This window comes from Agelaius phoeniceus, chromosome 9, assembly GCF_051311805.1.
Source record: "Agelaius phoeniceus isolate bAgePho1 chromosome 9, bAgePho1.hap1, whole genome shotgun sequence".
NCBI lineage: Eukaryota > Metazoa > Chordata > Aves > Passeriformes > Icteridae > Agelaius > Agelaius phoeniceus.
In genome coordinates, this window is record NC_135273.1 from 15,937,961 (window position 1) to 15,952,059 (window position 14,099).

At 46.4% G+C, this 14,099-nt stretch overlaps 1 protein-coding gene across 3 annotated transcripts; it reads left to right on the forward strand.

Annotated features, from left to right (window-relative positions):
• The first annotated feature begins 2,501 nt into the window (after positions 1-2,501).
• CYP26A1 (cytochrome P450 family 26 subfamily A member 1) lies at positions 2,502-6,161 on the forward strand. Of its 3 annotated transcripts, none has more exons than XM_077183061.1 (7): positions 2,502-2,631; positions 3,474-3,698; positions 3,790-4,077; positions 4,197-4,346; positions 4,671-4,805; positions 5,024-5,176; positions 5,368-6,161. In XM_077183061.1, exons 2-7 carry the CDS (start codon positions 3,492-3,494, stop codon positions 5,707-5,709), a joined length of 1,275 nt encoding a protein of 424 aa, XP_077039176.1. In that variant the 5' UTR covers positions 2,502-2,631; positions 3,474-3,491; the 3' UTR covers positions 5,710-6,161. The 3 variants fall into 3 exon arrangements, with proteins under 3 accessions (XP_077039176.1, XP_054493497.1, XP_077039177.1); XM_054637522.2 differs by lacking the exon at positions 2,502-2,631 and adding an exon at positions 2,777-3,277; XM_077183062.1 differs by lacking the exon at positions 2,502-2,631 and adding an exon at positions 2,777-2,982.
• Positions 6,162-14,099: the final 7,938 nt, after the last annotated feature.

A 14,099-nucleotide genomic window follows, 5' to 3' on the forward strand; every position in this document is an offset into this window, starting at 1 on the left:
GGGGTCTGCCATGAAACCATCTCTGAGTTCCTGCCAGGATGTTCTCCCCAGCCACAACCTGCTCATGGGATTGGACTGAAGCAGGGGAGGGGGCTTTGGAGAACAAATGTTTAGAAAACAGAAATTTCTGAATGTGTCTGATTTGTGGTACAAAGTCCCTTGTTCCTGATGATGCTGTTCACATTGCACAGGGGACATTTGCAAGGTTCCACAGGCCCTGTGGTAGCTGGCTGGCTGGCCAGACTGACTGTCACCTCTGTCAGCCCAGCTCTGCCAGGAAAAGTGTCAGGACAGCAGTTCCATGCATCTATCCAGGGGGTGGTACCCGAGGCTAAACGTGGGTGCTGAGGGCACCCTTGTAGATGGCTTTTGAGTACCCCTACAGGGTATTTCTCTCCCATGTAAAATAAAGTGAGTCCTGTTGTTTGTGTACTGAGAACAGAGCTGGGCACAGGTCCTTGATCCACAACAACATGTGTATAAATTTCTTTCAGCTTCACTTCTATTCCCCACTGTCATGCATTCTGTGTGAATGCAGTGGGAAAATAATCCTCCTTGTCCCTCCAGAGCACCCCATGCCTGGTGTGGTGTCCATGTGCTCTGTGTGAAGAACCAGCTTGGCCTGTGAAGGCCAAAACATAGCACGAAGACAGTGTCCCTTTGGAAAGGCTCTGGGGAGCTCTTCAGGCTCCTGAAACTCTATCATCATTCTGCTTGGGTGCTAGAGATGGCCTTGCCCTGGCCAATCCCCCTTGCCTGGCCGTGCTGGGGCACTGCAGTGACCACCACGCTACCTCGGGCAGAAACCTGGCTCCCAAACGTGACAGGTCAAATCTGGAAAAGGTTGAACTGCAGGGCTGAGTTAAGTGCTATTGGCAAGTCGACCCTGTAGTGAACCAAAGCCTCTGGCCCTCCTGACCTTGTCCTGAAAGGTGAATCTTTTTGCCTATCAGAGGTGAAATCAGTAGATGGTGGCTGCAAGTGGCAATGACTAACTTTAATTAGCAGGAGCTACTGGCTGGCTGAGACCGCAGGCGATTCAGGGTCTCACCGCGGGCAGGACTTGGGCAGGGCTGGGCCTGCAGCGTCCGGCACCCTGGGCAGGAAGGTCAGGGCTCCTCCAGCAGGGCACTTAAAAATTACCCTGAGCGCCAGCAAGCCCGCTGAAAAATGTAACATGAATCTAGTTAAAAAAAAAAAAAAAGAAGCAAAAAGAAACCGATAAACTGATTTTGTTTGCAGATAAACACGACCATTTACAAATGAAGTGTAATAATTGTTACTTGTAATCAAAGTTTGTTCATATTAGGCTGTTAATTTCTTGACCTCCTTCCAAGATGTTTTTAATTATCCCTTTCACTCTTTACCATTTGATTCTTTTCAAGCCGATGGCTGGGGAATACACAGCTGGGAAGATAATAAAGCCTTCCTGTGGCAATTATCGCTGCTCAGGCCACCGTATCTCGTTATTTTGATAGACAGTGAACTTGGCGCGGTTGCCGGCCGGGTTCACGCAGATGTCACGGTCCGTGTTGTAGGTCACAAGCAGGTCAGCGCCCGGCAAGGGGAGAGCGCCGGGTCAGGGCGCGGCCGCCGCTCCCGGCCAGCGCCGGCCGGGCCCGCAGCGAACCCCGAGGGGCTACCGGGGCAGTACCGTCCGGGGGGCTCCCTCCTGGGCAAGGGGCTGCGGAGGCGGGAGCCCCGCTCCAGCAAGGCATCGTAAGAGGAGGGCGGGTCTCGTGTGATGCGTTGATTGTTAGAAAAATAATAATTAAAAGCGACATCTCCCTCTCCCCTACACAGACGCACACACAAAACTTCCAGCGTTTATTGAGCTGAGGTTTATTGAGGTTATTGAGGGAACAAGAATGCAAAAGTAACAGGGAGGGAAAAGATAAAAACAGTAAAGAAAAAAAAAGTGTATTGGCCGCAGCCGTGGTCGGCGGAGAGCTCCGCGCCCCGCAGCCGCGGTCCGCGCCGGGCGCCCCTTCCCCAACGGCTCCTGCGCCGGCAGCAGCAGCAGCAGCCGCCCCAGCCAGCGCCGCCCTCCCGCCGCCCCGCTCCCGCCGCGCTCCTCCTGCCCGGAGCCGCCGCTCCCGTCCGGAGAGCAGCGCCGGTGCCCGCCCGCCCCTCCGCGCCGCGGCTGCAGGCGGGGTGCCCGGCCGTGCCGACCGCCTCTTCCCGGCCGCGGCAGCCCCGACGGGATGCCGGAGAGCCTCAGGCGAGGGTGGGCAGTGGATCCCGGGGAGAGGAGCTGGGAACGGCGAGTTTGGTGTTTCCTTTCCGCGCTCACCTTCTTTTCCCTCGGTGACCCGCGCTTGAACCTGCATCGGGAGGCTGAGACGGATTGCTGCCGGCGGCTCCTTGCTCCACGGCCGGCAGAAATACAAGCCATGTCTTTCGAGGTGAACCAGGGGACAGCGGAGGCTCCTCCGCCGATGCCCCGGCGGCTCTGCTCAGAGGGTCTCCGGGCTGCCCCAGCGCGGGGGACCGTCCGCTCCGGCCGCCCCACGGTCCCGGCCCGGTGTCTCCCGGGTCCGGCCGCTACATCGCCGTTCCCAGCCGACAACGGTGGCGGGCGGACGAAGGAGCTCCGCAGAGCGCATCGGAGCCGGGCGGTAGCGCCGCGGGGTAGGTGACCGGACAGTCGGGCCGCCGGGTGCCGGCGCGGGAATTTCTGGGTGCAGCCGCTGGTCTCGAACGAGCATCGGCGATAAATCCGAGACGAGGAGGTGGTGGTGGCCGACCACCGGCTGTCAGCTGTCGGCGGCGTTCCGCAGCCCACTCACCGAGCGCGGTGCAGGGTCAGCGAGCCCGGAGCCGCTGCCGCCGCCCCCGACAGCACCTTTCCTTCCCCGGCAGCCGTCTGCGGCGGGTAGGATGCACTACGCAAAGCAAATAGTTAAAGATTTCGAGGGGAGGAGCCAGGCCGCAATCCGCAATTAAAGATGAACTTTGGGTGAACTAATTTATCGGACCAAGGTAGGGGTGGGCAGCAACCTGGGAAGGGTATAAAAGGCGGCCCGCGGCGAGCCCAGCCCGCGCACTCAGAGCTCCCGGGGGGCTGGGTGGGAGTCGCTCCCCAGTCATGGGCTTCTCCGCCCTAGTCGCCAGCGCCCTGTGCACCTTTCTGCTGCCCCTGCTACTCTTTCTGGCTGCCGTCAAGCTCTGGGACCTGTACTGCGTGAGCAGCCGCGACCCCAGCTGCCCGCTCCCGCTGCCCCCGGGCACCATGGGGCTCCCCTTCTTCGGGGAGACGCTGCAGCTGGTGCTGCAGGTAAGGCCAGGCGATGGCGCGGGGAACGGAGAGGCGCCTCTCTGGAGCCAGAGCTCCTCGGGCTGCAGGGGAGGGAGATGAGCGGCAACTTTGACAGGCTCCCGTGCCCAGGTGGGAAAGAGCTGCTCTCCCTGCCTCTTCCTCTTATGCTGTCTAAAATTTATTTATCGTTTCCCCCCTCTCATCTCCTGTCTAGAGGCGGAAATTCCTGCAGATGAAACGCAGGAAATACGGCTTCATCTACAAGACTCACCTCTTTGGGCGGCCCACGGTACGGGTGATGGGCGCCGAGAACGTGCGGCACATTCTGCTGGGCGAGCACCGGCTCGTCTCCGTGCAGTGGCCCGCCTCGGTGCGGACCATCCTAGGCTCGGGCTGCCTCTCCAACCTCCACAACGGGCAGCACAAGCACCGCAAAAAGGTACGGGCCGACGGCGGGCGGGGAGCGGGCGCGGTCGCCTGGGGCGCGGCGGCTGAGCCTCTGTCCCGTTCCTCCTCGTCCCCCCGGGCAGGTGATCATGCGGGCCTTCTCCCGGGACGCCCTGCAGCACTACGTGCCCGTCATCCAGGAGGAGGTGAGCGCCTGCCTGGCGCGGTGGCTGGGCGCCGCCGGGCCCTGCCTGCTCGTGTACCCCGAGGTGAAGCGCCTCATGTTTCGCATTGCCATGAGAATCCTGCTGGGCTTCCAGCCCCGCCAGGCCAGCCCCGACGGCGAGCAGCAGCTGGTCGAGGCCTTCGAGGAGATGATCCGCAACCTCTTCTCCCTGCCCATCGATGTGCCCTTCAGTGGGCTCTACCGGGTAAGGCTCACGGCGGGCCAGCAGGGAAGAGGTGCCCCTGCGGCCAGGGCACGGGAATCGGGGGGCAGGGATGGCAGTACAGTCTGAGACCCAAACTGCTCTCCCTCCTGCTTGGTCAGGGCTTGCGGGCACGCAACATCATCCATGCCAAGATCGAGGAGAACATCCGTGCCAAGATGGCCCGCAAGGAGCCTGAGGGGGGCTACAAGGATGCCCTGCAGCTGCTGATGGAACACACACAGGGTAACGGCGAGCAGCTCAACATGCAGGTAAGGTTCCCCTGGATTTATCTCTTTCCCTCATGCCCCCTAAGAATGTCACACTTACCTTGTGGGGACAAAAGGGAGAGCAGGAGATGCTCTCTTTCTCCATGAAATAAATCTGCTAGTGTTGAGCACTAGGATGCAGAGGCTGCAGTCAGGCTGTTGGATGGGAAGACAGGTTCCCAGAGAGTATAAGCACCACCAACCACCTCCGTCCAGACCCCTGGGTGTCTGTTCCAGTTTGGGAATGATGTACAGCATTGCAGTGGATGAGTGGGCCTGGTACAGTGCTCAAGGTCTGGTTCATGCCTCTTCTGTCCTTTGCGTAAGGAGCTGAAGGAGTCTGCCACAGAGCTGCTGTTTGGGGGCCATGAAACCACTGCTAGTGCTGCCACGTCACTGATTGCCTTCCTAGGGCTCCACCATGAAGTCCTGCAGAAAGTGAGGAAAGAGCTGCAGGTCAAGGTTTGTGTCTTCCCCAGAGGCATTTGATAGAAGGGGGCAGTGGGAGGAAGGTACCTCCAGGACAGGTATCCCAGACAGGGCTCCCTTTGACCCAGGTGGTGCCCAGCTTTTAGGGGTGGCAGGAAAATACTGCTTTTAGCTGAGGGGCAGCTGCTTTGCAGTGCCAGGAGCCCTGGCTGCATGGTTCATGGATGTCATGGCAGCATTTTCCTTTCTAGGGGTTACTGTGCAATTCCAACCAAGAGAAGCAGCTGGACATGGAGGTCTTGGAGCAGCTGAAGTACACAGGCTGTGTCATCAAAGAGACCCTCAGGCTGAGCCCGCCTGTTCCTGGAGGATTTCGGATTGCACTCAAGACCCTTGAGCTAAATGTAAGCAAGGTTTGGGCACAACTCCTCAGAGCAGCTGCAAAATATTTTGTGTTCATGTAGCCTGTCTGCCTTAGAGTGACCTGCAGGAAGCCAGGAGGGGAGGTGGGGTTCACTGATGTGTCCTGTTCTGTCACTTCACATTATTTAACACAGCAAGGTGCTCCACATCTCCTTTCTGTTCTTTTTTATAGGGTTACCAAATCCCTAAAGGTTGGAATGTTATTTACAGTATCTGTGATACACATGATGTGGCAGACCTCTTTACCAACAAGGAAGAATTTAACCCAGATCGCTTCATGTCTCCATCTCCAGAGGATTCCTCTAGGTTCAGTTTCATTCCTTTCGGTGGGGGCTTGAGGAGCTGCGTGGGCAAAGAGTTTGCAAAAGTCCTTCTAAAAATATTTACAGTGGAGTTGGCTCGGAGCTGTGACTGGCAGCTGCTGAATGGACCTCCTACAATGAAAACGGGCCCCATAGTGTACCCTGTGGACAATCTGCCTACCAAATTCATCGGTTTCAGTGGCCAAATCTGAGAGCTCAACCCTCCAAATGGATTCCTATATAGCATTTAATATGTACATAGTAACTTTTTATAGTAACAAAGGCCTTTAAATATTTAAAACTTGTAAATGTACAATAGTTATTTATGTCTTCTAAGTATTTCAAGAGGCTATGATATTTTTTCCCCCAGCACTACAATTATGGGTCTCTGATTCATAATTAGATAATGTTATTTCTATAGAAATAAATTTTCCCCTATTTAAAAATATCATTGAAAACTGGCCAGCTAAGCATTCAAAGACATTTCAGGATGGTGTATGTATAAGAAATATCCGAAAAGCATTCAAAACAATGGCAACCAGCTACTCATCCAAATTACCTGAAATGGTTATTGTTTGAGAATGTTTTCAGTATTATTTGTGTCTAGATTGTATGTTTAATGTGTGAATTTTAAGTTTGATAATAAAGTTTATTTTTGATGATCCTCTGTATGAAGATCTGTGTGTATGCTAGAGAGTAACTTAATGGACGTGGCTCTAGGGTTTGGATGTAAAGCCAGATCTGCTTCTGTGAATGAGGTATTTGCTATTTTTGTGTTCATAACTCTTCCCTCCTTCACATGTAGTTGCTTATTGTGAGTAGCTAATTGTTATAAATTTTAGCTGTAAATGCAAGAACAGTACAAAACCACATGCTCACTGAAAACTGCATGGAGTGATGGCAAGTGCTACAGGTCTCCTTATCAAGCACATCATGTTGAGCCCCAGTAAATCAGAAAGAAAAGGAAAGCAGAATAATGTCACATAAGTTTTTCTCTGGAGCTAGTTGAGGAAAAAAATCCACAAATGTCCTCTCCTCCCATATTAGTGCTGACCTGTGTAAACACACCACTGAATCTTGTTCTGTGTTGAGCTTGCTAGCTATGAATCTTTACTTACGAAGGTTCTCTTATCAGCTGGTAGAGCAAATAAAATCTGCTTATTTCTCCTTGAAATGCAACAGCTCTGACTAGGTGAGAGAGAGCATGCATTTGGTTTAAGAACTTCTTTCCTGGAATTCAGCAAAGTGAAAACTAAAAGGCAGGCACTAATGTGAATTGATTAACAGAGAATCAACTGTTGAGATGCAATTCCCCAGGGGTGTGTAAGCAGGGCAGATAAAATGCCCTAGGCATGACCCCTATTTTGGCTTAACCATAAGGGGTTTTGTGGCCACCCCAGCTTACTACACCTATTAGTCTTCCCTCAAAAGTCAAACAACATAGGGTGGCTCTATAAACATCTACAAAGTAAAGCAGTGTAATTCAGTGTCATGAGCACTTGTAGCACCACATAGAATCGTTAAATTTTTTGTTTACTTCTGGAAAACAGTCACTTTTTTATTATGTTCTCCCAAGATCAAAATTAAGGACAAAGCTAAGTTGCCCAAAATAGCTGCAGGTACCAGTTGCCCAAAATAGTATCTATGAGGTTTGGAATTTTTTAAAGGGGTGTTTCTATAATGCATTTGATATGTTTCCAGCTAGCATTTTAAACACGGGGGCGTCTAACACATGGCTTTAGATACAGCCTACATACGAGTATAACTATCAATAATTTTTTGTACTCAATTTTTTGTAGCCCCAAAAAGCATTCTTTTTAAATTGCACCTGAGTCATCTTGACAGTGTTTAAAATCTTAAATATTTTCTCCTGTGCAAATTTCTTGTACCATTATGTTTCTCAGGGACTTGATGAATAACCTTAGTTTAAACCCCTTTATTGCCAATATAGTAATGGAAAATTGCAAACCTTGATCCTGATTTGGAGGTGATCTGGAGTCTGGAGAACAGCAGGACTCTTGTCTTAGTATTCTTTACTGACATTTTCTTCTGTAACATCAAAATGTTCTCCAAATCCAAATAGATGTTGATATTCTTTAAATGTTTTGTTTGGGTTTAATTAAAATCTTTTATATGTGGGAACTTTTTGCATGGTCTTCATATTATTTTAGTTTACATTTTATTTTTATAAAGAATAGGGACCTAAGTGCTGTCTGGAGAATACAAACACTTGCACAGTGTAAGTCTAAGGTCATACATGCAAGTCTTTAATTTTTGGTTTTGAGTCAAGTTTGCATGGCTTTTATGTTTGGAGAAGAAAAAAAATCATATACTTAATTTGGTTTTGTCTGGACATCTGGGGGCACATCCTCAGCTGCTGTAAATCATGACAACATAACCTATGTTAGGTACTGCCCCTGTAATAATTTATCTCTGTAGCTAAGCAGTCTGTCACTGCTGTGCAATTTAGGCATCCTGGAACTAGCTTTAAACCAGCTATCCTGAGAAATGCTAGCAGTGCAGCTACAGTAAAACGGAGCTCAGTGTGGGTTAATTGCTGAAATATTTGCCCAACTTCTTGAGCAGGTTTTACAACCCCTGCTAATCTCCTGTATGCAGCTGTATTTTGACAGCTTGGATGCTGGCTGCAGACCAGTTTCAGGTGAGCTCTGCTGTGAGTGCAGCTTTGCCTGCTCAGCAGAGGCTGGGGTGGGCACATGCTGAGCCTGTGGTTGCTGTTTAGGTGCTGCACCACTCTTGTTATGCCGGGTCCAGGAACTGATTTTGTTGAAAAATTACCTATCAAAAAACGAATTGCTTTTTGGCCAGACCAGGTCCTCATTCCAGCTCCCCACATGAGCATAGTTTGTGCTGGGGAGCTGCACCCAGACAGGAGGAAGGGTATTTCATATTCCTCCTCTTGGTTAGCCTGTTATTTAAAAGAAAAATATTTGACCAGGTCTCTCTTCAAAAAATCACACACAATTTAGAAGGTGCTGTGCTTTGGTCCTGGAGTAAAAAGCCATGATTTATATGCAGCATGCTGGTTCTTCCCCGAGGGTAAGGTGAGTTAATAGAACCCACACTTCTCCCAAAATCATGTGAGTAACAGCTCCTGCCAGCCAGCAGCATCTCTAAAGCTTAGAATTTCTAAACTATCTGTTAAGTTCTGAATGTGTTGTTCTTAACAACACACAGTTGTATCTACTCTTTAATCAAAAGGACATTTATGAATTACACTGATGGAAATTGGCATTGAGGAATGCTACTTGATAAATCAATATTTGATTGAAAGGTAAGAGTATTTCCAGATAAGGTCAAAACAGGTAAAAGTGTATTTTGCTAGTGGTTATATGACTAAGGAAAAAAATGCTGAAGACTTATTGGAAATGATTAAAAATAACTTGATCAGGTTTATTTATTTTCTCCTTGTGAAACAAAGACATGTTACTTGCATGTTGCTTTCAGCAGTTGAGCTGGGAAAGATTTTCCTTTGTTATGGTTCATAGAAGCACCTATTTAAGGGACAATATAGTTTGAAGTCTTGTATGTTTAAAGCTTGAATTTTATTTTATTTCATTTTATTTTATTTCATTTTATTTTATTTTATTTTATTTCCTTACAGGAGTCTTTTCCTGGACCTTGCAAGATGAGAGGCTGACAAAAAGGTTTTCCTTCTTTCTACCCATTTCAATCAATTGTTTGTTTTCTTATTTTATTCTGTCCAGTGATTTAGAATTAACCTTTGGAGAGGTACCAAGAAAAATACTTAATAATATGTAAAATACTTAATCTTTGACTTTCAAGTTGCATTTTCCTACGTGCTATAAGAAGTTTTAAACAATGTTTTTACAAATCTGCATGTAGCCATCTTTGAGAACAGAACACTGCTGTTTTTTGTTAATTCTATGCATCTGCAGAGGTTTTCAGGGTGGATGTTGATAAAATAATATGTCTGTCTTTTAGAAATTAATGTGCATTAAATTAGAACCCTTGTTCTAATTTTTTTTTTTATGATTGGAATTGATTTAATGAGGTATAAATTCTGAAAATTTGCTATCTATCTCAAAGGGAGCTGCACTGCCTAGACTGCCTGAAAATCCAATATTACTTTTGATATAGTCTTAAACACCAATTAAATAGATTAAATATCCCATATGTAAGCAACCTATTGCTGAATTTTTTTACCTGAAAATTAGTGCATATCATCTTTCCTAGAAGAGTCTAACAGGATTGTATGCAAGGCTCCTGGATCTTTTACAAGGCTAGGCAGGACATTTGCATAAACCAAACTTTAATTTACTGACTTTTGCAAAGATTTAGAAATTTTAAAATGCAGACAGAAATCCTGAGTTTGAGATATACTGCTGGTATGTTCCAGGCCCAAGTTAGTGAATTTATTTATGGCTTAAAGGTACTATGTTACATGTAGTTGTCCTCTATTATAACAAAAAAAGAGTGGGGTGAGTTTGGATAGCATTTAATTGAGATAGTTTTGTTTGCCAGGTGGTTTGTATTGTAATTTCTCTGTCAAGTATACATCCAGCATGCAATGCAAAACATATACAGATTAGCAGCAAAAATTCAAAAAGTTTATTAGTTGCAACCATTAGAGTGATAGATTAGGAGAAAGGAAATGTAACTGGCAGCAAGTTTAGAGAAGACTCATTACTAGACTGGCTTGCTTCACTTGTTTAATAATGTCTTACAAAAAATGTTATATGAGAAGTTCAATGAATAATGCAGCCTTCATTAAGTTATGTAAATGAATGTAGCTTCGTGGGTGGGTTAGAAATAAAATATTTAACAAATCTGTTTATATCCAAAGAGTAAAAGCAGCGGAAACAGCTTTTAAAGAATCTGAGATTTAAATATTTAATAGGTGACAGACAGAACTTTCCTAGTAGGACATAATAGTGATGTTTTTAATAGGTGTTTACAGCTTGCCTCTCAGTTGCAACAGAGGCAGGGCAAGATATTAAGTGTTCTCAGTTAATGAAATGTTATTTGTGCCTTTATCAGCAGTCCCAACATTGCAGTTTCCCTTGTATGCCGTTAGTGCCCCGGAGACATGCAGGGCTTGTGGGATTTGCAAGGCTGGAAGAATCATTTCCGCAAAAGTGACTTATGATATACTTGTTTGCCAGGTCGTTTTGTTCACAAATACACAATCATTCATATGTTGCTAGATTTCAATTATTTTCTTTTCCCCAATTTATGACCATTTAGGAAAGCCTTAGAATTCATGGGTTCAGGCTACGCTGCTGTGCAGGATAACTGTCACAACATGAGAAAATGACAAACTCAGGACTAAATCAGGCATAGACAACATGTTCTCCTACCACACCCACAAATGCCAACCTTTCTTAGGCTTCTCCCAGAGCAAATCCTTGGATTTGGGCCTCACAGCTTACGCAGAAGGTCAAAGATTGTTGGAGGCTGTTTTTGAGCAAAAGGGGGAATAAATTCCAGAGCTGAGGGCCCCTCACAGGATCTCTCTAGAGATAAAAGTAACCCAAATCCAGTCAGTACCATTTGCACTCTTGAGTAGGAGGCAGGCCCATAACTTTCTGGGGTGGTGGGAAGCTGAAAATATTGGTGTAACTACAGAGATGTGGGTCCTGAGCAGTGCTCTAGGTACAGTTTAAGGAGGAGATGCACACAGGCACACATCTACTGAGACTTGTTAGGTCATCTTTGTTAATGCTGCTTTAAGTGAAATAGCTTCCTCTAGGAATTGCTATTTTGAGGGTAAAAGCAACAATTTAGGTTTGGGATTTTTTTCTGCTTGAGCTCTATAGGGTCAATTTGCTATATCTGTATCTCAGAAATATACTGCTTTTATAAAATATCACCAGAACAAACATGTTTTCAAGATTGAACCTGAATTTTCCATGGAATTATAGTAGGTCTTGGTTTCCTTGGCTTGCTGACTTGATGTAAAGCAGCAAGAGGCTGTGGTGTGCTTTACCTCTTAGCCTTTATTTTGTATCTGAGCCCTCCTGAATGAGCTAACTGCTTATATCCTGTGGGAAGGCACAGAAGGGACTGCATGTTGCCCTGCTAGCAAGAGTACTGCCTGCCTGTGTGAATAGAGTTGGGGTTTTTTCCCCCCTCTAAATTCTACATCCTGCCCCTTCTCATCAAGCACGCTGCTTCTCTCCAAAGCTTCCCTTGGAAGCCCAGGAGCTGCCGAGTAATCGGAAACTGCTACCTGACCTGGCAATAGCCCCCTCTTCTGTGAATTGTCCCGGCAATAGCCTCCTCCTTTGTGAATTGTCCTTAACTTTGACAAGAATGGAAGGAGATAGGGTGGGAACAAAGGGAGCAGCAGTGAGAGCAGCAGCCCCACTGCTCCAGCGCCACACTGCTGGCCTGGCTGCGTGGCACACAGGTGATTTTCATCCTGGTGTCATCCTCCTTGTCCCTCTGTCTCTGGCTCTCGGTGTCATTATATTAAATAAATATTATTGGTGTTAATGATGCTGCCTGCAGCACTGCAGCAAGCTAGCCACGTGCATTACAAATCTAGCAGTAAAGAGAAAAATTAATAATTAGTTTTGCTTGAAGTGATGGCAGGTTGTGATCTTTTTCCTCATTGTATGACATGAAATGTCTCAGATTTGTGACATTTCCGAGGGAACTTTTCCTTTTAACTGGGACTAAGAGCATGTTGGTCTCTGAAATTCACTAATTGTCAGTCGGTATTTCTAGGAAAAAAATCTCAAATTTCAACCACAAGGACATGCACAGCAGAGTATATTTTACAGGGATCAGTTACTTGCCTGCAGAGTAGAACCATCCACTTTTTATGGAATTGTCTTGTTGGTCTCCTCCTTTGCATACTGCTAGTAATTTTTTTTTAATCAATAGTTTGCAGACGTACTTATTATCAAAGTATTCCCGAGCAGAGAAAGGAGACAGGCTGAGCATGTTGATGTGGAAAACCAAGAGTCCTTAAGCAGTCAAAGGTACTTGTTTGTTTTGGTGGCTCCTTGGTGATTGTCCTTTTCACCTTTTATTAACCTGCAAATGGATTAGCCCTCGTAAACTAAAGAGAAGAGACCAGTGCACAACCCACTGCCCCAGAGATAAGGTCACAAAGAGGGGACGTGTCCCGAGTACAACCTCGGAGAAGAAATAGAAGTCTGAAGGCATTTACACGAGGCTGCCATCGCGCTTTACTAGCCCTACTGTGATTTACCGTATCAGTTCAACTGCTGACACCTTTATGTCCCTCCCTCCTATCCCAGCAGGCCACAGAGACACAGTCCATGATAGATGCTGGTGAACTTTTCCTCTGATCACCTTCTGAAGAACTTTCCCATAATCTATTGTTTTCTATCACAGTGGAAAACAAAACAAGGGGGTTTTTTTGACTTTCAGTTACCAGCTATTTTGCCCTAACTTTAAAGCAATGTACTGAATTTATTACATCAGTGTGAAAGAAGTTTTAAACTCTTGTCTCTTTATCCTACTCCCTGAACTTAACATGGTCCAGAGTAAATCAACGTAATTGCTGTTAGACCTACATTGTTGCAGGAATGTTTTATATTCCATGTTGTCAGTTATTTAGAACAGTTAATTGAAATTGCAACCATAAAGAGAGGAAAGCTACAGTTAAGAAATTAACTTTTTTTTTTTTTTTAGTGCCTGTGGCTACTTATATGAATTATATAAAGAGCCAACACTAACTTTTATGTAAGACCAAAAGTGTCTGGAATATCTAAAAGGAAAAATACATTTGTGTATTCAAGGCAAGTATTTCCTTTAATTGACTGATAAAAATATAAGAGCCCATTCTGGATTGAGAGAAGCAGCTGACCTATCATTCTTCTTTATAACTCCAAAATAGTTACCAAAATTTTGTATTTGCCTCTAAATAAATAAATGCCACGGGCTACACCTGGTTTGTCTCATCAAAATTCAGCACCAGTGTTACAGCATGAGGGAGAAAAGAAAGTCACAGCAATGTTAACAAGGGGTATTTTGAAGAGAGTGCACTTGGAAGAGGGGGAAACTGTGCCACACACCCTCCAGAGAGTGTTCTTCCTCTGAGTGTGCCCTCAGCTGGGTTCCTTGCTCCTGCAGCCTGCAGAAAGGCTGGGAAGTGTGTACAGAAGCATCAGTACCCGTGTAACAGGGAGTTAAGGAGTGGCTGGGCCGGGAAGGAGATATTCAGGGAAGGCTAAGTCAGCACTTGTCAATAGTGACCTGATTGCAGAGCTGATCAGCTTCATCCTTCATCCTGATCAGCACAGAATTATGCTTGAGAAGGTCTACCATAAAATGCTCCCAAATAGGTTTCCCCAATTTTGTGCAAGGCTCTGTGTTCTCTCTGGGTTGTGAGTGTTGCAGATTTGAAGTTGGTTTGGGTTTTTTGTTGTTGTTGTTTTTTGATTTTTTTAAAAATTATTTTGTAATGGCTTCTTATAATTAACATTGCTGTAGAGGAAGATTTGGCTTAATGTCATTTAGCAAATTATTTGTCTTGCTATTTTTTTCTTCATATACTGAACTTCATGCACTCTAAGCCCAACTTCTGGGCTCTGCTCTATTAGCACAGCTGCCTGTGGTCCTGCAACACTTGTTCTTAGCACAA

Bases quoted from the DNA above. Each gene is read 5' to 3' on its own strand.
- CYP26A1 (XM_054637522.2), top strand. From the start codon at position 3,089: ATGGGCTTCTCCGCCCTAGTCGCCAGCGCCCTGTGCACCTTTCTGCTG. The intron at 3,278-3,473 runs GTAAGGCCAGGC...TCTCCTGTCTAG, and splicing joins CGCTGCAGCTGGTGCTGCAG to AGGCGGAAATTCCTGCAGAT. The intron at 5,177-5,367 runs GTAAGCAAGGTT...TCTTTTTTATAG, and splicing joins TCAAGACCCTTGAGCTAAAT to GGTTACCAAATCCCTAAAGG.